Below are 23,815 nucleotides of genomic sequence, written 5' to 3'. Positions count from 1 at the left end.
ATATATATATGGATAAACTTTTTCATTGTGGTCTTAACACTTTTATATAAAAATGAAAATGGAAAAAAACCCCACTGAACTCTCTCTTCCTTCTCTTTCCTTCCCTCTCCAGAGATGTTGGTTTCTACAGCAACTCTAGATATAAAATTATGGCTTTAAAAATGCATGAAACCACCTTTAATCATCCAGAATGATGAATAGATTTGTCTTTTCCTCACTACCCTACCCCAGCAATCAACATTCTTTCTTGCACTTGCTGCCCTTGACCCTTTCTTCCATTCTCACACTGTCCGTCACTCTGGACAAAGGATCATACATGTGTCATTAGCCAGCAGAAGGGGCCAAAGTGATGAAACAAGGTAGGGTGGAAGCCATACCCGCTGAGTGCATCCGCAAGCCCCATGGGGCAGCCCCAACCTATGACTTCATCCTGCACAGAGCCTGTTCCGAAGACCCAGGCCCTGCAGCCCAAGGCTTGTGCAAATGCTGAATGCTGAACTTGAGAAACGACAGATCACTTGTTGAAATCCTGCTTATTACCCTATGACTCTTTAATTCTTAAAGAATCTTGACAGAAAAGAAACGGGTGTGCACAAAGAAAAAAAGACTATTTTTCACTGCCAGCTTCAAAGAAAAATTTTTCTACAATTTGCATGAGGGATTTTTTTTTTTTTTTTTTTACAAAAACGTGCTTATGGTTACCAAAATGTACTGTACAGAGAGGAGCAAAAAACCAAGTCCACTTTCCCACAGCCATCTGTCCATCCTGAAGCATCAGCAATGTTTCCACCTCCTGTGAGCCAAGGAGGCCACCCGCACAAGCTTGTAAATGGTTATCTTTAAAGTGTATATAAATGGAACATTTAATAAAGTGAGGGAAATGCATTTATAAACTTTTTTTCTAGGTGACCGTCTAATGGCCTTCGCAGACTGGGAGTTGCTCAAGATGTGATGGGCCTGGTGGCACAGGTGACATTTGTTGCCACCCATTCACTCCCAGCCCCATTTTTGTTGTCATTTTTATAACCCCGGCACATTATAGTAGTGACCTGGAACAGTCCCTCCCAGGACAGGGGCCAGCTCTGAACTGTGGCATCTGGAAACTGAACTAAGAGTCCACCTGGGCGTCTTCCCCAGCTTTGTGCCTGATGCTGATGTATTGAGACTGGACTTTCAGGTCCTCTTTGAAAAAGTTCAAGAGCTACAGCCACTTCTGCCTACAGCCTGCTCTGGCCATCTCCACAGCAGCCAGTCAGAGCAGAGTGGGGTGCTGTCCTCTACACGCTGACTTTCTGGATGGGAGTAGTTTTTAAAGCGTATGACACCAACAGTGATCAGCTGGGTTTGGCCAGGAAGTTGTCTTTGTGGACTCTGCCTGCATGGCTTAGTAGTAAGAGGAAGTTTTTTTGTTTTGTTTTTTATAATTCAGTTTAATCAATAAACGTATTTATTGACTACTTTCTGTGTTGAGACTATGTGGAACTATACAACTGAAAGCTCACGGTTTGCTTTTGCTTAAATTGTTTAATTCACTAGTTGCTGCCTCACTTTCTGGAGGTTTGCATTAGTGTCACTTAACTTCATATTTAAGGTTAAAACCATTGCAGGGGCTGAACCCAGCTAATAATCAGCTGACTTGAATCTCACAGCCACACTTAGGACTTTAATGAACACACAGTGCTTCTGAAAATTCAGTAATTTAGACAAACATTTAGGTGAAATGTGCACATTGCTCAGCGTTTCTGTATGAGGCGAGGTGGTGTGGGCTGGAGGCAGCTACTCCCAGGCGGAGGGTAACGTTACACATCAACTGTCTGTCTGAAATAGTGCTTCGGGGAAAGTCATATTTGCAGCCATCTTAACCAGAAATCCTGTGTTCTAGAATCTAGGGCAGTGGGGGAAATTACAGAAGCCAGCTAGCACAGAAGTCTGGCTCTCAGAGAAGCTGCCCGTAGGACAGTTACAGCAGATCTTGTGTTGTGCAGGAAGTTCTGTATTTAGGAAAAGAGCCTGAGATCCCTTTGGGAGCTGTCGACGATACCCTGCAGCGCAGCGTGCGTGCCATGGGTTCACCGACCAGGAAGGAGGATGGCATATAAGCAGCGCAGCTGTTCGATTTTGGGGGTTTTTTTTGTACCAGGGATCGAACTCCGGACCTTGTGCTTGCAAGGCAGGAGGCAGCAGCACCAATGAGCTAAATCCCTGGCCCTGTATTTTATTTATATTCTTGCTGCGGAGTTAAGCTTGACTTGGGCTCAGTATGTAGCCCAGGCTGGCTTCAAGCTTGGACCTCTCCTGCCTCAGCCTCCGCAGTGCTGGGATTACAGGTGTGCACCACTACACCTTGGCAATATAACTGTTGACATGACCTAGTCAGACAATAAACCCACTCAGTAAGCACTTTGAAGAACTGCTTTATTTTACAAAAATCTACCTTTGAACCAGCCACGTTCAAACTTAACGGGTGCAACTTCAGTTTTGGATAATGCATCTGTATTTCATTAAAAGCCACTAAAAAAGAAACATTAAGTAGGATTTAAAAAATTGTGACATATAGAGATTAATTCCTAAAAGCACCTCTCTCATCCAACCAAAACCTTTACTGAATTTTTCCTCCTGAAAAGCCCAGCTGAGTGCAAGCCAAAGGGTCTCTCAACTCTATTTTTTTCCTACAGTAATTTGAATTTCGGTCACCTGATCATGTGGGCAATATCCCAGTTGGTCTCTGCAGACAGCGGTCCCTCTATTTCAACACCTTTTTCAGTTACAGTGGCGATTTCAAACTGAAAGAAAACAGCTTTCATTGAAAATGCCTGTCTCGAAAGAGTCAAAGGTTAAGCGGCCTTCCTACCCTCTGAAAATAGGAGTCACTAAGGGAGGCGATCGGTCCTTCACATCACACAGACTAACCGGCTGTAAGCAGCCTGCCAAATGGGCTCCCACTCACCCGGTTGTACGAGCGGGCATCTCGATAGTACAGCACTCTCATGCAGCGCTCGACCAGCTCTCGGGCCTCAGTCTGGCTCAGCACGGGCTGCTTCTCCAGCACTTCTCGGAGCAGGGGCTAGGGAGAGCGGGGAAAAATTACCTGGCTGACGTATGTCTCATCCACTGCATAGACGAGTGACAAGATGATTCCTATTTATTGTCTCATGCTTCCCCTTGGGAAGCGCAAGTTCTAGGGCAGCGTTGGCAAGCCGGGGCACATGCGCTTCTTACCTGAGCCAAGTATGCGCCATAACCAGTGGCCAGCGAAGGGGCTTCGTAGGCTACACCAAGCATGTCCACGTAGCCGAGGAAGCTAACAGGACAGTGGGGCAAAAAGCTCCTTTAGTCTTACATTTCTTAGCTGAAGCATGGGAGGCGGGGTCTGAGGAGAGGGGTTCACTGGGGGAGAAGAGGCGAGACACGCTGCGCGGGTGCTAGGCTGGGTGGGCAGGGAAGGAAGGCAACCTCTCTCCGTCCGCACAGCCTCCGATGACCATGGTGTTCCACAGAGGGTTCATCTTCGAGCGCCGGCTGTACATGGCCCTGGTCAGCCACGAGTGAATAGCTCTAGGGCTATAGCTGTGTCCATCTCCCAGCAACTCCTCGTCGATCCTTAAAGGGGATTGGTTGTGAGAGAAGGGTGAGAACGTTAGTCCAGATCTCCACCCGCCCCAAAAGAAGTCAGCACAGCTATTTTGTTGTAAATATATTTTCAACGCCCACCAACTTCTCGCACACCGCTGCCGCAGCCTCAGCTCCTCCCATCCGAGCCAGGGGAACAAAACCCTGCACTCCGCTTTCCCGGTCCCCGTTCCCCAGGCGACTTACACCATCTGGCCGAGAACCTGCTTCAAGTACTGGAAGTCAGCGTAGTCTCCCGAGGCACCCAGCATGGTGCTGTCGTTGACCCGCATAATGCGAGAGATGTTACGGAAACGAGCCAGGGAGCCGTAGGAGCCCAGCATGTCGGCTGCGAGCACCACTCCGCCCTCGAACTTGACGCCGAGCACCGAGGTGCCGGTCACCATGGGATTCCTGGGGAGCGAGAAGGGGTCCGGGCTCCACGTGCCGCCCTCTCCGGGTCCCCACGAAGGTCCGCGGCCTCCCCGCCCGCCCGGACTCGCAGACCCGGCCCGCCGCCCCGCCAAGGAGCGGGAACTCACAAGGTCCGCGTGACGGAATCCCCGCGGAACGCGGACCCCGGGTCCAAGGGGGACGAGGGAGTGGGCGGGACGCGGTAAAACTGTCCTGGGGCCGGACCCCCGGCCCAGTGGCCACACCGCGACTCCAGGACCGCTTCCATCTTAGTCACGGTAGAAGAAATGAAAGCTGTTGTCCCAGCGGAAGCGGAAGCGATCCTACGGTGTTACATTTTTCTTCTTCCTGAAAGCCACTTTCAGAAGCCATGTTGATGAGGTCAAGCCCGAAGGTACCATTGTCCTGGAAAGGGACTGAGATGCAGCAGCAGTCTATCCACAAATTTTAAAAATTTTGATGTAGTCCTATTTATTCTTTATGTGTGTTTCTTATTGTGGCCACACTTTCATTGTCATAGCCAAGAAATCATTGTCAAATGCAATGTCACAAGACTTTCTGCCTCTTCTAAGAGTTTTTCAGTTTTAGATCTTACGTTTTATTTTTATAGGCGATGTAAGATAAGGATCAAATTTCATTTCTTTGCGAGTCCATACCCAGTTTTCCCACCATCATTTGTTGAAAAGACTGACCTTTCCCCCCATTTAATGATTTTTGCCTCCTTGTAGAATAATCTTATCTAGGAGAGTTTATTCTGGGCTTACTACTCTATTGCATTGGCCTATATGTCTGTCTTTACAACAGTGTCACTATTTCAGTTACTGTAGATTTATGCTCAGTTTTTTAACGTTAGCCCTCACATGATTTTGTTCTTCAAAATTGCTTCCATAAGAGTGTCTTTTCAAAGTTTTATCTTTGCAAAATATTTCATTTGGCATAAACTGGAAAATATTTTCTTTTTGGAACTTTAAGGGTGTAATTTAATTTATTCTGGCATCCATTGTTTTGTTACTTGTTCTATTGTTTCTTTGAAGGCAAATGGGATTTGTTTGTTTGTTTGTTTGTCTTGTGATACTGGGGATTGAACCCAGTGCCTTTGCACTGAGCTACATCCTCAGCCCTTTTATGTTTTAGTTTGAGACAGGGTCTCAGTAAGCACCCGGGCTGAGCTCTGATTTGTGGTTCTCTTGCTTCAGCCTCCCTTCCTCTGCCCAGATTGGTTACAGGCATTCACCACTATGTCCACCTATGCTTTGTTTTGTTTTAATCTGAATTGTTTTAATAGGTTTACTAATGTTACTAGGATATGGTAAACCATTATCTTTTTCTTTTTCATTTTTTGCAAGGGTGGGGGGTCATGGTTTTATTTATACTTATCAAGACCTGCTTTTGCTGACATTCTTGAATCTATGGGTTAAATATCTTTTATCAGTTTTGGAAAATTATCAGCCACTGTCTCTTTTTTTTTTTCTTTTTATTGAGGTTATTGGTACAATCTAGGTATACAATACAATTACATTCATCATTGGGATTCTGTACCTTTGCATAATAGGTCTTGATTCTCATTTTTCCCCTTGTCCCTGACCTCCCTTCACCCCCTCCTCCCCTCCCCATTTACAAACACTTTATTTCCATTTTTTCAGTTTCTCATATGTTTTTCCTCTCCCTTATTACCTCTCCCCCACCCTTCCCACTTTCCTTACACCTTTAGCCCTTTACTTCCTATTTCACATTATTAATTGTCTCATTAGGATCCTGTGTACTATTATAGTTTTTCACACCAAAGAAACTATTCGGTATTTCAGTTAAAGAAATCTCTGTATGAACATTAAAAATAGGGAATCCTAAAATAAAACTAAAAAGGAAAGTAAAAGAGAAAAGGCAATGATATAACATCAAAATAATCCTTAATTCTGGAGATGAAAATGGTCCCTGAACATATTTAAATTGCTTCTCGCTCTTATAGTCTTATCTTATTCTTTTTTCATTATTTAGAGAATACTTTATTAGTTTCTGTAATCAAACCCACATAGATATGACCTTACATATTTAGTATGATGTGTTACCCCTGTACACATGGGAAAAAATAAAAATAAAAATAAATCAACATTTCTAGACCAATATGGTTGTCCATTTCTGTACAATGCCAAGTCAACACAGTAAATTGGGGTGACTTTTTCCAAAGTTGGCAGCACCGTTAAAGTTTCCCAAAATTCAATTTATATATGTGTGTGTGTGTGTGTGTGTGTGTAAAGACTAATAATAGTATGTTATGCATCGATAGCAGCAACAGCTTTTCCAGGTTCTGCAGTCGTCTGAACAAAATTATAGACATTCAGCACATTCCATTAAAAAAAAACAAAACAAAAAACCAAAGAAAAGAATAATATCCAGAACAGCAAAGTTCTGTTGCTGCTGTGGTACCTGGCACCATTTTTTCTATTAGCCTCTTAATCATCATCTGGAAAGAGAACATTCTAGAGTAATATCATTAAATGTAGCTCTGATAAAGCATGGTCCCTACTATGTATCATAAAGCAGATACTAGATATTTTACATTCATAGAGGTATGATACAGTACTGTCCTACATCAATAATACTAGATTCAGTTTTGGTTTGAAATTTACTTGTCTGCAAATAAGATTGCTACCCCTGTTTTTTTCTGGGCTCCTGTCGCATGGAGAATTGTTTTCTATCTTTTCACTTTCAGTCTATGGGCTTCTTTTTGCACTAGGTGTGTTTCTTGTATACAACATATTGTTGGATATTGCTTCTTATTCCATTTTGCCAGTCTATTTCTCTTGATTGGTGAGTTGAGGCCATTGACATTGATGGTTATAACCTATATATACTGGCTTATTATTGACATGTTATTGGCCTTTTGTTGACTCTTTTTACTTTTTCACCCTCTCCTTTTAATTTCTTGCCTTGCCTATTTGATTTGCTCTGTTGGGCCTCATGGTGTTGTTGCCTTCATTGTCTTTTTCTAGGATCTTGTTTAGAATTCCTTCTAGTGCTGGTTTGGTATTCATGTAGTTTCTCAGGAGTTCTTTGTCGCAGAAGTGTCTTATTTCCCCATCCATTTTGAAAGAGAGTTTTGCAGGATACATCAGTCTAGGTTGGAAGTTGTTCTCTTTTAGTACTTGAACTATCTCATTCCAGGCTCTCCTTGCCTCAAGGGTTTGTGTTGAAAAGTCTGCTGTGATTCTGATGGGCTTTCCTTTGTATGTGATTTGTTTCTTTTCTCTTGCTGCTTGTAGTATTTTGTTCTTCTGTTGGGTTTCTGGGATCTTGATTATTATATGTCTAGGTGTAGATTTTTTTTGATTGTAGCTAGTTGGGGTCCTGTATGCCTCAGTTATCTGAATGTCAAATTTTTCCCCTCTGTTTGGGAAGTTTTCTGTCATTAATTCTGTGAATAACTTTTTAAAGTCCTTTGTATTTTCTCCTGCTACTTCATGTATTCCTATCAGTCTTATGTTATTCTTCTTTGCATCATCTAGGAGTTGTTGGATTGATTTCTCATGATCTCTTACTGTTTTTAAGAGACCTCTCTTTTCATGGTCACTGACTGCAATCTTATCTTCTATATCTGAGAGCCTATCTTCGCATTCTTTTATTCTGTTGTGTACACTTTCAATAGAGTGTTTAATCTCCTGGATATCTGTTTGAATCTGTTTTATGGATTCCATTTCTTTCCTATGTTGGGCATTTATTTTTTCCATTTCTTTCTTATGCTGGGCCTTCATGGCTTCTATCATGGTCCTGAGCTCATCTATTTTTTTGTCAGTTTCTGCTCTAGAGTCTCAAATCACGACTTCCATTTTGCTCACTATCTCTATGGTTATCTGGGAAATTATTTCTGTTTTGAATTTTGCCAGAGCCTGATTGATCTGTTTTGTTACTTCCTGTGCTTTGAGTTCAGGGTGTCCTGGTGGTTCACTATCGGCCTTTTCATCCTCATTTGCCCTAGTGTTTGCCATCGGTGAACTGGAAGTCTGTCCTTGTGTCTTGCTTAAGTGTTTTCTCATTTTTATTTTTGTTGTCGGACTGTCCTTGGTTTAATCTCTGGGTTATCACCCAAATCTTCCTGATATGGTTGTGCCCTAACTTCTGTGTCTCTAACGACTCACAGACATTCTCATCTTCATAACATCAGAGAAAACAGCTCATCAAATCAACAGCAATGCTTTACCCCAACTGATACAATCAGCAACACATTAAGATCAAGCACAACTTGGACACTGACCACTTGTGGTAGTCACTAGTCTATCACCCTTAAATCATCTGAATTAAATTGAAATCAAGAAGCAGTCCAGAACATGTCTGCAGTGAACAAAATTTCAATATAGTGTATTTACCATTTAATGGCTCAGACAGAGCGAGGATGCTAGATCCCTGGTCTCAGCTGATTGCTGAACCCCATGACGCTGACTGACCTCGGGCTGCAAGGTCCAGATTGAGTTCCCCAACCTTCTGAATGGTTGAACTCCACAACATTCTATTACAGATTTCCTACGCCCTTTCTTTAAAGATGTTCAAAGTTGGGAAGTCAAAAAATACCCTTGATGACCACCTCTGCCTCTGCAGAGTAGGTCCAAAGACTGGCACAGTCAGGAGGTCTGAGGGGGGGTTCAAGGGGTTCAGGGGCGCCCGTGCAGCTACCTTCCTGGCTCTCAAGCATTGGCAGCTGGGGCCGGAGAAGGCATGGCTCTCCTTCCTGCGGTGGATGGGGGCCCAGTCTACCTCCGGGCTCTGGAGCAATAGCTGCCAGGCCGGAGAAGGCGTGGCTCTCCTTCCCGCGGTGGATCAGGGCCCCTCAAAATTTTTTTGAGAATTGGAGTCAGGTATGGTGGCTCACACCTGCAATCCTCACACTTGGAAGGCTGAGGCAGGAGACTGCCACAAGTTCGAGGCAGCCTAGACTACATTGTGTGGTCAAGGCCAGCCTGAACGACACAGTGAGATCTTATCTCAAAAAACAAAAACAAAACCAGAACAGAACAAAACAAAAAGAATTGGTGCTCACTGTGCTTGACATGATTTGTAGAATTCAGTGGTCAGGCTATGTTGTCCTGCACTGCTGTTTGTCGGGAGACTTTACTGACTCAAACTCTGCTATTGATCTGCGCAGTTTCGTCTTCCATCTCTGTAATCTCGTGAATTCCTGATTGCACATTCTGTTCCTCTGCAAACCCTGACATAGGTCTTACTTCTGAGAAGTGGGGTGTTGTTCTAACTAGCACCCAAGAATGTGGCACACCTCTAAGGGTGGGTAACGGGGACAGGCAGGAAGAGGTGTGAGCTAGAAATACATGCCGTGAGCGGTGAACTTGGTGAGGTCGCACGATGAGTTGAGGAACCGTAATGGGAAACGGGAACAGCAGTTCTCCCGCCACGCGTGTGAGGTCTGGTGATGGAATCGGCCATTCCTTGAAGCAGACAGACCTGCAAAGTGTCGAACAAGTGGCCTGGCTCTTCCTGGCTGCTCGAGGTAAAATATGAAAGAAGAGCGATGACTTGAAGGAAAACATTCTTGAATAAAACTGTCCCATCAGAGAGGACTCCCTGCTCCGCTGCCTTGGAGATGACGAAGAGTAGGTGGCCTCCAGTGGCCCCCTGCACACACCCTGTCACTTCTCTGCGGAGCAGCCCAGACTGTCAACCCCACAGGGCTGGACCTGGCCACAGTAATGTCACTGAGCACCTTCTGCCCCACCTGCCGGAAGTTAATTCTCCAGCCCAAAGACAGAAACAGACAAATGGGGTGGGGGACACGAGGCCTCTCCAGCCGTAGGAAACTTCTCTCTGACCACTCCGCCTCCTCTCCCCCTCAGAATCAGGTAGTAGCACATTCGTTTGTCCTAAAGTAACTCCGGGCTGGATAAGAAGCTCCATCCAGTGTCAGCCCTCATGCTCCCCGGCAGCCATCTCTTTGAGCAGCTTAACTTCCTTTCTGCTTGCCTTGGGTTCAGTCTCTCCTGCCGCAACAGCCAGCTTCCAGTGTGCCAAACCTTCCAGATCCAGTAACAAAGAAGGGGATGATGCATTATTTATATCGCCGACCTGTAAGAGCTTTACTGTAAAAGATTCCCCAACGTCATTCCAACAGAGAAGCGGCCGGCCACATGTGACTGCGACCATTTCACCCGAGGCCCGAACCGCGGGGCAGTGAAACCCCGGTGTCACTTCATTTACGACGCATTTGAATGCAGATGAATAATCGAAGCACTATAAAACACCTTTTTCTTTAACAAAATGCATAGCTTTTCTAGCGCAACATCATTCCAGCATTGTGCAATAGTGCAAAGGACTATTCCTGTTATGTTCTGTTTCTGAGACGTTAAAATATAGCTGCTGAAGTGTTTTCAGTCCCAAGGGAGGGTCCTGTTTTTCCTCAGCCACAGGTGGCTGCAGGGACCAACACCAACAGGAAGGACAGACACATGAGAACAGCACATGTGAAATACACGAAGGCACAAATCAGATGAACATAGGCTGCAGAAGGCCCCTCAGGAACAGCCCCTCAGCATCCTCAAGAAAATGACAAAGAGGGAGAATCACAGGAAAAAAGAAAACGAACAGGACACTGTAGATTAAAGTAGACCCTTCAGATACGTGAGACTATACATTTTATTTGTTTTAGATTTACAACAAACTTAAGCTATTGAAAGAGGAATGGGTCGTGGGCTTGGGTGGGCGAATGTAAGTGGTAAAAGCCAGAATTCATGGCCCACTGGCATCTCAAATGTTTGCCAAATTCTCATGTTCAAGGTTTTCAGGAACATTCAAAAATTTTCATTTCATGCAAATCAAAAAAGCCAATGAGGACCTTGGGAAGGACCTCTCACCCTTCGGGAAAAGCGTGCCTGTTGGGGGCAGAGAAAGACATTTTCGGGGTATGACTCCAGGAGGTGACAAGTTTGTCTTAAAACAAGTGGCAGGCAAGGTGTTCTGACCCAAACCGTGAGGCGAAGCAGCCCCGATCTGTTGTCGATGTGACTGGGACCAGCAGTACCAGAGGGGACCAGCTGCCCTCCGGCCACCCCAGAGGTGCGTTTCAGGGTCAGTGGCTCTACAAAGCCCCCGCCTCTCACACAAACCAACTCATTTCCAGGAGGAAAGGAGGAAACACACAGTCCATACCCGGGGCCTTCACAGCAGCCTCCATCCTGCTTCTGCGAGGGGAATTCTCTCCCTGGCCGCTGCTGAGCGTCCCACTGCACTCGGCGTCCCAGCGCCGCACTCCACTGGGTGTGCCTGTGTCTCACTTAAAGGGCACCAGTGCTGCTTCCCAATTTCAGTGTGACAACTTCCACGCAACATGAAACGTCACCCTCTTAGAGATGAGGAAACACACCTGGGGGGTCAACCTCCACCTGCCCAATATAAGGTGGCATGAGGCTGCCTGGGGAAAATTCATCTCCAGCCCAGGCTGCTAGCCAACTAACAATGCCTTGCTGCGAGGATGCAGGACAGATGCTGCCGGCCGTCCACACCTCGTTCCAGCAGGGAGGGAGGTGAGTGTTGCAGGGCCATGGCCTCCACCCGTCATGTCCTCCTCGTCCTCCCTGCAAGCATCTGTCAAGGTTCCCAGGGAAATGCAGACGGCAGGAGGGCAGTCGCACTTGGCTAGAGCGGTGGGGCCTCACAGAGCTGGGTACCTTGGTGAAGCCCGGGGTTAGCAAGAGCCTGGGGCCGCCTCGTCCTCCCCAAGCCCGCTGGCGAGGTGCTCAGCCCACCACTGAGCCAGCCATTCCCGCTGGGTGTCCGGACAGCTTCCCTGAGGAGGCACTTGAGGCGCTGACTGCGCAAGATGCACCGTCTCTCCTTCTCTGCAGCCACTTCCTTAACCTCTGGGCCAGTGCTCGCAACCGACTTCGAATTGCTGCGGCAGGACAGAGGAGAAAAAGGTCCAGTTAGACCTCGATGCAGATAACTCACTGGGGCTCTGACGGGCATTTCTAGGAGAGGGTCCTGCCAGTCTTCAAAACACAACCCGGGTACATCCCGGGCCACTGTGCCTCAGTTGTTAAAATGTGAATGGCCTCTGTGCTGTGAAACCCCTGACAGTCACCTGAGGGGAAGTACGTCGTTGAGGGGACAGGTAAGATCTGTGGGGACGGGAAATGCCCGGAGACCGACCCACGCAAAATCTACAAGTCTCAGAGGGGAAGACACAACCTTTCTGAGAGGACGAGGGCATGGCCGGGTGGGGAACCAACTGTGAGCTCAGCAGGGCCTGTTTCCATGGCAGGCTGAACGTGACCACATTCTCCTCTGCTCAAGGACCAACCCCATATCTTACCTGCCCTCCGCGTTCACTATGGAACATGTCTCATGCGTTATTTGGTCTTCGTTCTGGCTCCATTATTTCCTGCAAATTCAGAAATGTCCAATCAGACCCAGAGTAGTTCTGGAGATATGAATATTTATGCACCGTTTTCGAAGACCCTGATAGACTTGTAGTGAGTGGCCCCACACTTTGTCTTTAAAGAAACTCTCTGGCTTGGTTTTGTGACCCTTCAGAAGAATGTCTTAGACCTGGTGAGTCCCCATCATGGCGTCTTCTGGGCAGAGGTGGGGCAGTTACAAAGCCTTGCTTCCCGGGATACCATATCCTTTCCCGGATTCCCACCAGACATTTCCTACCGTGTCCTTCCTAACACCACAGGCTGGTGCGGGCACAACACTGAACGTCACGCCAGAGTCTCACACAGAACCCTCCGGTGCCCCTCTCTCGTGGGGACAAACAGCCGTGACCCAAGCCCCTCTGTGCTCCGCAGCCCACAGGGCAGGGCAGCCTCCGCGCGGGAGAACCGCAGTGCAGACCAACCCTTCCACTGCGGGTTCCTCTGATCCGAGTGTTCCTCCACCCCCGCTACAAGGGCCGTGGCCTCCTTGAAGGGAGTTAGGGAACTGCCTCCGTGTCAGCCACCACCGCCGGGATGCAAGACATTTGTTGCCATCTGGGGATGCAGAGATGGACGTTTCACGCCTGAAATCCCGCCCACCACGTCCTCACATCTGGCAAAGACCAGTCCGTACCAAGGACAGCACTGAGAAACGCTGATGCGCTGCCAAGGGCCTTACCCCTTTCAGCTCACTGCCTCCTCCCTTCACGCTGGCTCCCGGCTCCTGTGTCCTGCTCTGTCTTCCTACCGGGAGGTCCTGCTCTTGTCATAGCCCAGATGTCTAGTGACAGGATAAGCCCGGGAAAGTGCACCTGTAGAGCAGCCGTGAGCCAGGACCTGAGAGAAACTCATGCCAGCCAGGACCGTGACCCCTCACCTGACGGGAGGTCAGGAAGAGGCCCTCGGCGGGCTCGCACCTCCCAGCCCGTTGTTCTCCGCAGTCCTGCTCCTCGAGTTCTTCGGGGCCCTCCTGGGTCGGGAAGGTTCCTCGATTTCCACTGATGGGACAGAAGGAGGATTAGAATGGAAACAGCTTAGCGATGGTTGGTGAGCGCGTGGAGGCAGATTTCTGTGAGCTTTGCTAAAAGGCCTTCCAAGTATGACTCAGCTCATTTCCTGGTGGACAGTGGCCTCCTCTTCTCCTTTTCTATTTTGCTTGGCATGTCCCAGGGAACACACGCTCCTGAGCTGGTTAAAGACACCAACATCTTGGGGCTTCCTGTCACCTTTCTCTTACTGTTAGGACAGGGCATGAAGGTTAAAGAAACCCCTCCATCAAGTGAAGGCAAAGCATGCTAAGAAACAAACATGCCCCACGGACTCTTGGCTAACCACAAGAGAATGAATTTTTGCTGAAAAGCGGGGATGTTTCTAAGCCTGGGTCCTTCCCTTTCAGTGGGAAAGACTCAAATACTACACCCCTGGCGGGCCCTGCAGCGTGGTTGGGTGCACGAAGACGGGTCTCCAGCAGTGGTTCTATGCCCATTGACTAGAGGTGCTTTCCCCTACCCTCTCCATAGCGTGCTTGGTCCCCTCCCCTGATCAGCGTTACCTTGGGGCCAGTGATCCCTCCGAGTCTTCCTCTCCTAACTCATGTCCGTGGCTGTCTACAAACAAAGCGAGGACAGCCAGTTCAGACTGTAGGAAGTTCTACTCCCCTGCTGATGGAAACACAGTGGCCTTCTGGGTGCAGAGACAGACCTTGTATCTGTGTGGGTTCAGGAAGGTCTGACATTCGTCTTAAAGCCAGTGGCCTGCCTTGGATTCTGAAGCAAACCGTGAGGGCATGTGGCCTTGATCGGGAGGGTTTCCTGAATGGCAAATACTGAGTTTAAGTGGGCAAAGAAAAAATGTCATATGTCACCCAGAGGAACAGATACTGGAGATGTCAGCCAAGCCAGGTCTTCTACAGCTGCTTTCCCTCCTGCCACAGAGGAGGACTGCAGGGCCAATGGCTCAGCATCTCACCATGGCTTGCTTGGGAAAGGCATTAAGCACAGAGCAATGTTCCCTTATCTCTGCTGCTGTATCAAGTAGAAAAAGCCCCTGTGTGCTTTAATGACCACTCCATTCCCACATGACAGCTACAAATACCATTGGCCCATTTATTATAGGTCATGGAGGTGGAAATTTAGAAAAACATGACAGAAACCAAATGATCGTTCAGCACTTTGATGATTATGAAGCTGTAGGATTTACTATATTTCTGTAGCAGTTTGGGCAGGACAGAGGCACGAGAGTCTGAAGAGACAGAATTTTCTTGGATGTCTTTAAATTGCTGCTCACTCCCTTCCCGCTGACGGCGGGACTCCTGGTTGCTTTCCAGGCTGCTCATTTCCACCCTCAGATCACAGAAAGGGCTGGCATGGAGGCATCCGGGACAGAAGAGATGACACTCGGGACTGTGGGGAAAACCAAACACAGGATGGAGTTACCATTAAAAGATATGAAATAGGTTTACCGGGACTGGAGGGTGACAGTAACTGAAGGTATCAACCTACTGTTGAGAAAAAGTTGTTCAACACCCAACACTTGAGAGTTCTTGAGGATAAAATCGAAGGCAAAGCACAGAGCTCAGAGCCGAAGGCACTGCCAGTAGCCCAGACTCCTCTGAGAGTGAGGGAGTAGGGCCCAGAGTGCCTGGTAATGGTCTGCAGTTGCAACGACGGAATTAGAAGGTGGTGACACTTCCCCTTGGCTGGGCCACACTGACACACAGGCTGCCTGCTCTCTCTACCCTCTACCCTCTTCCCCACAGCCCCATGCGTATTTATTCTTACATATGTATAAAATCATCTAAGTAGTAATCATTTCTGATATATTTCTTCGGGGCTGTCCAGAAGTCATCTACCCATTTCCTTAACATGAATGCAGATCTTCTTTTGTTTTGTTCATTTGAGACAGGATCTCACTGTGTACTTCAGGTTGGCCTTGAACTCACTGGGTAGCCCAGGCTGGCCTCAAACTCACGGCGATCCTCCTGCCTCAGCCTCCCAAGTACTGGGATCACAGGCGTGTGTCACCATGCCCAGCCTCATTAACGCAGATCTTAAAGCTTTTCCTCAAGTGGAAATTCCAAAACTATGCAAATGTAAAAACTGTCATGATGTTTTTGGGATATTTGCCATTATTCTGAAATCCATTAAAATGCATAAATAAAAATAAAATCACTGAAAAACCCTTTACTAATATTATTCTTGCCGAATTCTATTTTTTTCTTGTCTCCGTGTCTCTGGAACAACTGTGCCTTCTCATAACTTCTTGGCCAATTTCAACATCATTACTTCTTAATGTCCTCTTTCTGTAGTTTTGGTTCACATTTTTCTTCTCTTTGTTTAATATTACCCAACACCACAGTCCATATTTGTTACTTATAGATTTGATTGCAGCCCCACAAGATGTCTTTCCAAGCTCTCTGCGTGATTCAAATGGCTCGTGCTTAAAACTTGAGTATGTGTACTGTTTTTGGGAAGAAGTGTAATATGATAGCATTTTTATGTCTTCATTCAGTTTACCAGTGTTTTGAGAAAACGGGGCCCATTTTAAATTGCCAATGCACATTACTCAACAGACCTGCGTGAGCTAAGCTAATGCCGTGAACCTGCGACTGAATTCCTTTCACGCACTGTGGGAGGCGCAAGATCCCTAGTGCGCATGTGCGGTGGGGTCCAGGGCAGCGGAAGCCACGGTGAGAGGAGAGCGGCAGCCGGAAGTCGGGATACCCGCACTTCCTCCTCGCTTGACCAGCTGCTCTCCCACCGACGCTTTGTGAGCCTGAGTCCTCGGCAGAGACGCTCGTGTACCAATGCTTTTCAGGTTGGTTTGCAGACTTGCCTCCGTTGGGGGAGCAGCAGATGGGGTCAGGACCGCGGACTAGGACACAGGTGCTACTGAGGGAAGCAGGACGGTGTCGACCACTTTTACCAGCTGCCTCTTTCCTCCCACACCGTCTTCCCTGCAGAATGACACTGCCTCTGAGATGGAAGTAAGGCTGGAGGAAAATCCGGCCGTGCGGTAGAAAAGTCGTACTCGCCCAGGCAAATGCAGGACAAATCTAATGTAGAGTGAATGGACATCAGAAGATGCATGCTTTTCTTCTAGTATTCTTACTACACACCATATTTTTAAAACATAATGTTAATTTGAGCCAGCTCATTTCCAAATTCACTTTCTCTACCATCATCTGATCCTTGGATGAACTACTCTGCTTTTTCCAATGTCTCCGACCCTGGGCCATTGTTTTCTCTCTTGATCCCCGAGTCATGGCCTTTCAGCCAGCTTGGTTAAGTAAGGGCTTGAAGGGCCTGCTGGTTCTGTGAGGTCACTGGGGTGAGTTGCTGTCTTTCTTATCTGGTACCCCGGGCCCCCACTGGGGTCACATGGGGGATGATTTCTTCAGACGTCATTAGATGCTGCTAAAATGCAGTAAATATTCTCTCACTACGTGACAGTGAATCCGGCTCATGCGTTGAATTCCTCTTGCTTTGCTTTTTCAGCAAGATCTTGACCTTGCTGGAGATTCTCTGCCTAACCAGGCTGAGTCCAGTCTTCTCCAGTCCGTATGTGTGACCCTTCTCTTACTTTTGCTCCTATCTAAATGTCATCCTTGTGGGGCGTGGTGGTGCATGCCTATAATCCCAGAACTTGGGAGGCTGAGGCAGGAGGATCGCTGTGAGTTCCAGACCAGCCTGGACTACGGAGTGAGTTCCAGGTCAGTCTCAACTACAAAGTGAAACCCTGTCTCAAAAACCAAAACAAACAAGCAAATATGTCATCTTTGAGTGGAAACCACAGAGGGGACCCATGTAAGTATTCAACTGAGGGACGTTTTCTGAGAGAGATTTTTCGGATTAAATTTGTCCTAAATCTTCAGGAGGTAGAGTCCAGAGCTGTCTTTGCCTTCACTGTCCTCTCCCCTTTCACTGATAAGTTGGGTCTGTCGGGGTTTCCTATAAAGGTTCTTGCCTACTAAGAACGCTGCTTATCATTTTTCTTCTTTTAAATATATAAATGCTTATTTCTTTCCTTCAGCCATCCATGCCAGGGTCTCTCCTTATCTCCCTTTCTCCTTTCCTGCACCCTCACTTTTCCTCGTTCTTTCAGTTAACCCTGGCTTCCAAGGAGCCCCTCTCGGGTCAGCAGAGCGCAGTGGGGACAGTGATGGGTGTTGCAGCTGAGCTCAGCCCTTCACACAACGTCTGCCTCTTGCAAGGCCAACACATTCTTCCTCACTGGCTCTTCCAGCTTCTCACCACCTGCAGCACGTAGAGTCCTTCTCAAGTTCCAGTCTCCCCGTCTCAGTCTTTTGCTAACGGCCAGTGAAAGCTCTGGGGTAAAGTAAATCAGCCACTGAGGTAACCTCAGCAGTTAAAGCCACGTAACTGCCACACGATAACAGCATCCCAGGGAGATGTGGCATCACCTGAACAGGTTTCAGGGAAAAAGCAGAAGACACATTTGCAGACAGTGTAAGAAACTGGCTCCTGCAACCCAGGAAGGGATCCCTACACATTCATGTTTCCCCCAAATGCAAAATTCATTCCTCTTCTCCCCTAGGACTCCCAAGCTCCTTCTGATTATCACGTTGGTTCAGTATGAAAATATGATGTGAGCTTACGGCGTCAGAAGTTCAAGATCTCACATCAGGTGTGAATTGAGGCTTCTGAGAGTGACCCTTAAACCCAGACCCTTGGCATCGTTTTTTATATCAGTATATCACTGAGGCTAACCACACCACTCCCCCAGCCTGCCCTGCTGGGACAAATGTAGGGTAAAAAATTTTAGATACTAAGCTCAAAAAAGGAGAAGAGTAGATGAATGAGAACTCATTGATCCAACGTAGTTTCAGATCAGACAGCAGGAGTTAATAAGGTTTCCTGACCTCAGGATAATCCTCTGTGTCCCAGACTTTACCTCTCAGCATCTATTTGGTTTCCACCCACATTCAGTCTGTCACTATCAAGTTTTCCTACTGTCTCACATTCCTTCAGCTGTTTCTGTGCTTTATTTGTTGTTGGGGGGGGTTGAACTGAGGCCCTTGTGCTTGGAAGGCAGGCGGCAAAACCACTGAGCTCAATCCCAGGCCCTCTGTGTATCTTGATGGCAATGCTTTTATCTGTTCAATCTCTCTTCACCCACATCGGTCTGACGACAGCCGCATCATGGCTGTAGCTCCAAGAGGGGCTCCAACCTGGCTTTTTGTCTGCTTGTGGCCTCTACTCTTGCATGCGAATCCTGGGGACACTGATGACGTGTAGTCTCTTGGGCCTTGTCCCAGGTAGTTGGGATAAGCGCCCCAATGGCTGTGATGGAGGTGAGTGTTATTTAGCCCTCGATCTGGGAAGGACTGGGGGACCCTCTCTGCTGCATGTGGTTTTGTTGAATCCTCCAGATCTCTATGGTGAATTCTTCCCCGTCTGGTTTACGTGAGGGAAAGGCAGGCTCTAGTCAAGTAGTCGATTACCCACTCCAGCCTCTGTGAGGATGTGGATCCGGTCATATCTTAGGTCATCTGTGCTTAGCTGTGCTTTTGTGATTTCCACTTGAAATAAACATATTCATGTGACAGCACATATTTATTGAGTAGTTTTTCTACAGCGTCTTTAGACTCAATGGAGATAAGGTGTGAAGAGACAGACTCTGCTCTCTGAGGGCACATTTATAGCAGAGGAGCTAGAAATATATTTACTTGTAGAGATATAAATAAATTTTACTTGTGTGAAGTGCTATTTGGCACTTATTCGTATTCTTTGGTCTCACTGTATCAACTACTGAGTGAAAATTGATTATGAAGAAAAGGACCACAGACCTGTGGTGAAAGATATATACCAGGAAGCATTCCTCTGACATGCATTTTAAATTTTATTTTATTTTTAAATTAAATTTTTTTTTATTGAGTTTATTGGTACGTTTTAGGGATACAGTACAGTTACATTCATTGTTGGGATCTTGTACCTCTACCTGACAGGTCTTGGTTCTCAAATTTTATTTTATTTTTAAAATTTTTGTCAGTATGTGCTTGTCATTGAGGAGAGTTGGTACATGTACCTGACACATCTTGCCGGGCGTGGTGGCGTACATTTTTAATCCCAGCACTCAGAAAGCTGAGACAGGAAGATTGCTATGAGTTTGACACCAACCTGGGCTATATAGCGAGTTCAAGGCCTGGACTACAGAGTGTGAAGTTGTCTTAAAAACCAAAAACAGGGCCGGGGATTCAGCTCCGTAGTTCTGCCACCTGCTTCGCAAGCGTAAGGTCCCGAGTTCAATCCCTGGTACCAAACAAATGAACATTTTATTTCTCTTATCCTTTACCTCTCTTCTCCCCCCTCCCTGCTGTACTTTTTTTTCGTACACATAGCATAGGAGACAATATCACGTCTTAACTGCAGTTCCCGCTGCACATCAAACACAGGTGCAACAGAGAGGAAAGCACAGTGGGAGGTCCAGGAGAGGTGTGATAAGACCCTCATCTTACAGGTGAGAAAACTGAGGCCTGTGAAAGCTAACACCGTTTCCCAAGCCCTCGTATGCCTTCATGACAGCAGAGCCCACCACACAAGACTTGCAATTAAGCTTTCTTGAGTAAAAAGTTCCTAACTTACTGTCCAAGAACTGATGTGCTGGGCTGGGAGGTCAGCTGTACTTAGAAACAAGTGAGTCAATGGGTGAAGCTGCATTTTCTTTCCTTAGAGATCTAGAGAGAGGATGAGTAAGCTAAAGGATGGTGGAATTTCTGAATTAAGTCAATCATTTAAACCAGGGAGCCATTGATGTTTTAGATGTTACAACAATGTCAGGAAGAAAAGTAAGAAGATAGCTAAGTACTACTTGGGGCCGGGGATTCAGCTCAGTGGTGCCACCGCCTGCCTCACAAGCACAAGGTCCTGAGTTTGATCTCAGGTACCAAAAAACATAAAGTGCAGATGTCATGCCACACAGAGTCCCACGAATTAAAATGCTTCAGCCGGGTGTGGTGGTGCAGGCTTGTAATCCCAGCACTGGGGAGGCTGAGGCAGGAGGGTCGCTGTGAGTTTGAGGCCAGCCTGGGCTACATAGTGAGTTCCAGATCAGTCTCAACTACACAGTGAGAAACTGTCTCAAAAATAAATAAATAAAATGCTTCAATTGCTTATGGAAATAACCCAGGCTCTTAAGCATGTCAGTTTCATACCCAGAGGTTGTGTATACTAATCCCTCCAAAAGAGAGGGAGGGAGGTGGTAGGATGAAAAGGGAAAAACTGGGAGACTCTCTATGCTGCTGGATATGTACAGATCCAGGAATCTGAAATTTATGTACAGCAATGCCTCAGTTATGTTGAGCAAAATTTCCTTCTGTCCGTGAACTCTGTCAGGCCATGAACTCGGCCCTCGTCCCGCTGTGACACGTGGGCTCCTGTAGTCGAGACGAAGCGTTTCTGTGTGTTCTCCAGCACCGGCGATGCTGTGCAGAACTGTTCGGTCCAGCCTGGCTCCCAAAGAAGTGCAGAGCAAACACAGCGGTAAAAGGAAAGCACAGAGAACTAATGAAGGTGACCGTAGGGCGCAGAGCAAGAACGGCGACAAGGCGGCATGTGTGTGACTGATCTTCCTTGCGAGTACAAGGTGGCGAAGCTGACAACCTCCAGGGTGTGGAGTAAAGACACCGTCCAAGGAGCTGATGTCGCCAAAGGGTGGCGCTGTCAACCAAGCGGAGGCCACGAGCGCCTGTCGGTGGGGTTGAATGACAGCGTCCGTGAAGCTATGATCTGTGAAGAGGCCAGGAGATTGCACGGTGCTTTGCTGCAAGAAACCCCTCCACGAGTGCAAGGAGTGATGAGTTGAAGGCTCGTAGAGGGTGCTTTGGTGAGTTTCGGAAGAGAAGTGGCATCCACACTGTGACAGGACGCGGTGAGGCTTCAGTTCTGACGGGCCCACAGGAAAGCGTCGGTGATGCCTGAAGGCAGACAGAGGCCAGACTGCGTGTCGTGTGCGGGGCCGCTGGAAAGCTTAGGTCCCCAGGCGGTGCACTCAGCATTAAGGAAAACACCTGACAACCGGCCGCCCGAAAGGGGCCTTCTGATGGGCAGCGCCCGGCACGCCCTCTGGGTGATACGGACACTGACGATGACTTGATAAAGGTCAAGTTTCTCCCCCAGCAGGGCATCTCTCCTGTGGCCCACGGACCAGCGCATGACCCGCAGCTTCAAGAGGCCGTGCACAAAGGCTCTCTTCGCCTGTGTTTTCACGTCCCTGAAGAGAGAGTCCTGGAAGAGACGTGTCCGAGTCCTGCTGCACCCACCTCACTGAGGGAGCCGGGGAAGAGGTCACTTATCAGACCTTAAACTCAGCCCAGGGGAAACTGGGGCCAGAACGTGTCACTGAACGTGACCCTGAAGGGTCTGAGGCACAGGTAGTGGAGGGGACCGTGTCCATCGGGAAGAGTACGGTCTGGATGTCCGCGGTGCAGGCACAGAGGAGCTCGTGAGGACCATGAGGAGGAGCTGACGGTGGGAGATCCTGCTGAGCTCCAGAGAGCGGCGGAAGGCGCTTGTTGACGAGCCGTCCACTGAGGAAGAGGAAGGGAGGGAGGAGGTTAGCAGTGATGTGATCAGGTCCATTATGAAAAATGGAAGGGGGCCCGGGGATTTAGCTCGGTGATTCCACCCCCTGCCTGGAAAGCCCAAAGGCCTGAGTTCCATCCCTGGTACCAAAAACAAACAAAAATGGAATGAGAAGCCCCACCCCAACATAACTGTAACAAACAGTGTGGAATCTGATGAATGATAACATGGTCTCTCATTTCCAGAGGAAAAGACAAGTTTTAGACAGATTTTTTGGGGGGGATCAAAATTAACCCTACAACTAAGAGACAAGAAAGGAAACCCCTGAAGGAGATCTCCCAGGTGTCCTTACGGAGGGGGGCCTCACCCTCCAAACAATGACCTCCTCCCCACCCACCTTCCTGTCCCCCGTGCCAAAAGTCACCTCAAGCAAGGTTGGGGTTCTCTTTTTGCATATTGCACTGTACTTTGTTTCACGTTTTTGTGTTTAAGAAATACATACAGTTCAGAATGGATTGACATTATTTATATTGAACTTTATGGGGAAATTTGATTTGGTTCACAACCAGAATTGTGGACCCACTTCATGGACTGAGGTGCTACCGTGCAGTGCAGTGGGGGGTGGAGACAGCTGTTATGTACACCCTCTGGGGTCGTGAAAATCAGAAGCTGTAACTTGAGATTTTTCTCTATGTAGAACCCAGTCTGAGCAGAGGGCGCAGCAATCCTCCTCCATCACATCTTCCCCAGTTCCCCTTCTTGGTCCTGCTGGTGCTCAGGCCACAGGCAGCCTCAGGTTGCCTTTGTCTGATGTCATAGGTTAGATCTAGGTTAGCCACAAAAACTCTCATGGGCTCAGAGGTGGAGCTTTCGGAAAGCGATGGAATCTTGGGGGCTATAGCAGACTTGCTGGTAAGAGGATGGGTCTGGTGAGGGAGCTGGGTCACTGGGGGTGCTGCCTGGAACAGAACATCTCTCTTCCTGGCTTCCCTCTTCTCTACTTCCTGGCCACCATGATGTGAGCAGCTTTCTTCCGCCAAACCCTTCCACCGTGCCGTTTCTGCTTTCAGGCCAACCAAGCATGGGCTGTAACCATGAGCCAAGATAAATCTCTCCTTTAAATTGTGCGTTTAATTTCCCCCAGTGATGAGGAAAGTGACTAAGACACCTGAGCTCTTCGGTAGCCCTCCCCTTAAGTCCACTCCGGGGACGGTTTTGCCCACTGAGAGAGCCTCTCCTCGGGACTCTGACGTCAGCTCCTCAGCCCACACTGTCTCACACTCTGCTCTGCCATCCCCTCCTCACAAGCAGAGACCCCACCATCTGTCTACAGCTATGCAAAACCCACGACTCTTTCAGAGCTTTTTATTTCCCCTCTGGCTCGGTTTCAATTTATTCTCTCCCGTTTCCATGTCTAGCTTCTGTCTCCTTCCATCTCACAGGTACTGCAGTAGAAAGGCCCCAACCAGAGAGCCAGGAGGAACCCCCAGGCGGCACCACTCGGTAGCGGTTCCAACCCTCAACTGTAACACGGCGGATGGGAAGAACTTGGTACGGTAAGTCCCTGACTCACAAACTTTGGAGTTGCGAACTTTCACAGGCGTACTGTATAAAACTCTCTTTGTCGGCTTATGAACAAATCTGAGTTATAAAAACTTCTCCCAAAACAGAATTCATTCATAAGTAAGGGACATACTGTATTCTCTAATTCCATTTCAACTTTACATTCCTTGATCTGTCTTCCTCTTCATTTCTGTTTACATAATCTTTTCTTTCTGTTCTCTGCTTCCTTGTCCCCATTTCTTTTTTTTTTTTTTTTTTTTTTTTTTTTTTTTT

The 23,815-nt window shown here is 47.6% G+C and overlaps 2 protein-coding genes across 2 annotated transcripts in view; one reads left to right on the top strand and one right to left on the bottom strand.

Moving 5' to 3' along the window:
- Positions 1 to 2,398: 2,398 nt before the first annotated feature.
- Positions 2,399 to 4,325, bottom strand: Psmb4 (proteasome 20S subunit beta 4). Its single transcript, XM_010616508.3, has 7 exons — positions 4,152 to 4,325; positions 3,817 to 4,023; positions 3,454 to 3,600; positions 3,220 to 3,301; positions 2,948 to 3,064; positions 2,695 to 2,783; positions 2,399 to 2,511 (listed from the first exon to the last, which is right to left on the bottom strand). The coding sequence occupies exons 1-7, from the start codon at positions 4,289 to 4,291 to the stop codon at positions 2,502 to 2,504; spliced, it is 792 nt and encodes a 263-aa protein (XP_010614810.1). The 5' UTR covers positions 4,292 to 4,325; the 3' UTR covers positions 2,399 to 2,501.
- Positions 4,326 to 16,146: 11,821 nt separating this feature from the next.
- Selenbp1 (selenium binding protein 1) overlaps positions 16,147 to 23,815 on the top strand; it is a 53,916-nt gene continuing 46,247 nt past the window's right edge. Inside the window, exons 1-2 of the mRNA XM_010616502.3 lie at positions 16,147 to 16,253; positions 23,422 to 23,535. Coding sequence (XP_010614804.1) covers positions 23,517 to 23,535 — 19 coding nt within the window. The 5' untranslated portion in view covers positions 16,147 to 16,253; positions 23,422 to 23,516. The remainder of the gene's footprint in view (positions 16,254 to 23,421; positions 23,536 to 23,815) is intronic.

This window comes from Fukomys damarensis, unplaced genomic scaffold, assembly GCF_012274545.1.
Source record: "Fukomys damarensis isolate Sample0158 unplaced genomic scaffold, DMR_v1.0_HiC HiC_scaffold_33, whole genome shotgun sequence".
Classification (NCBI taxonomy): domain Eukaryota; kingdom Metazoa; phylum Chordata; class Mammalia; order Rodentia; family Bathyergidae; genus Fukomys; species Fukomys damarensis.
The sequence above is the reverse complement of the archived record's forward strand: the minus strand, read 5'-3'. Positions and strand labels throughout refer to the sequence as shown.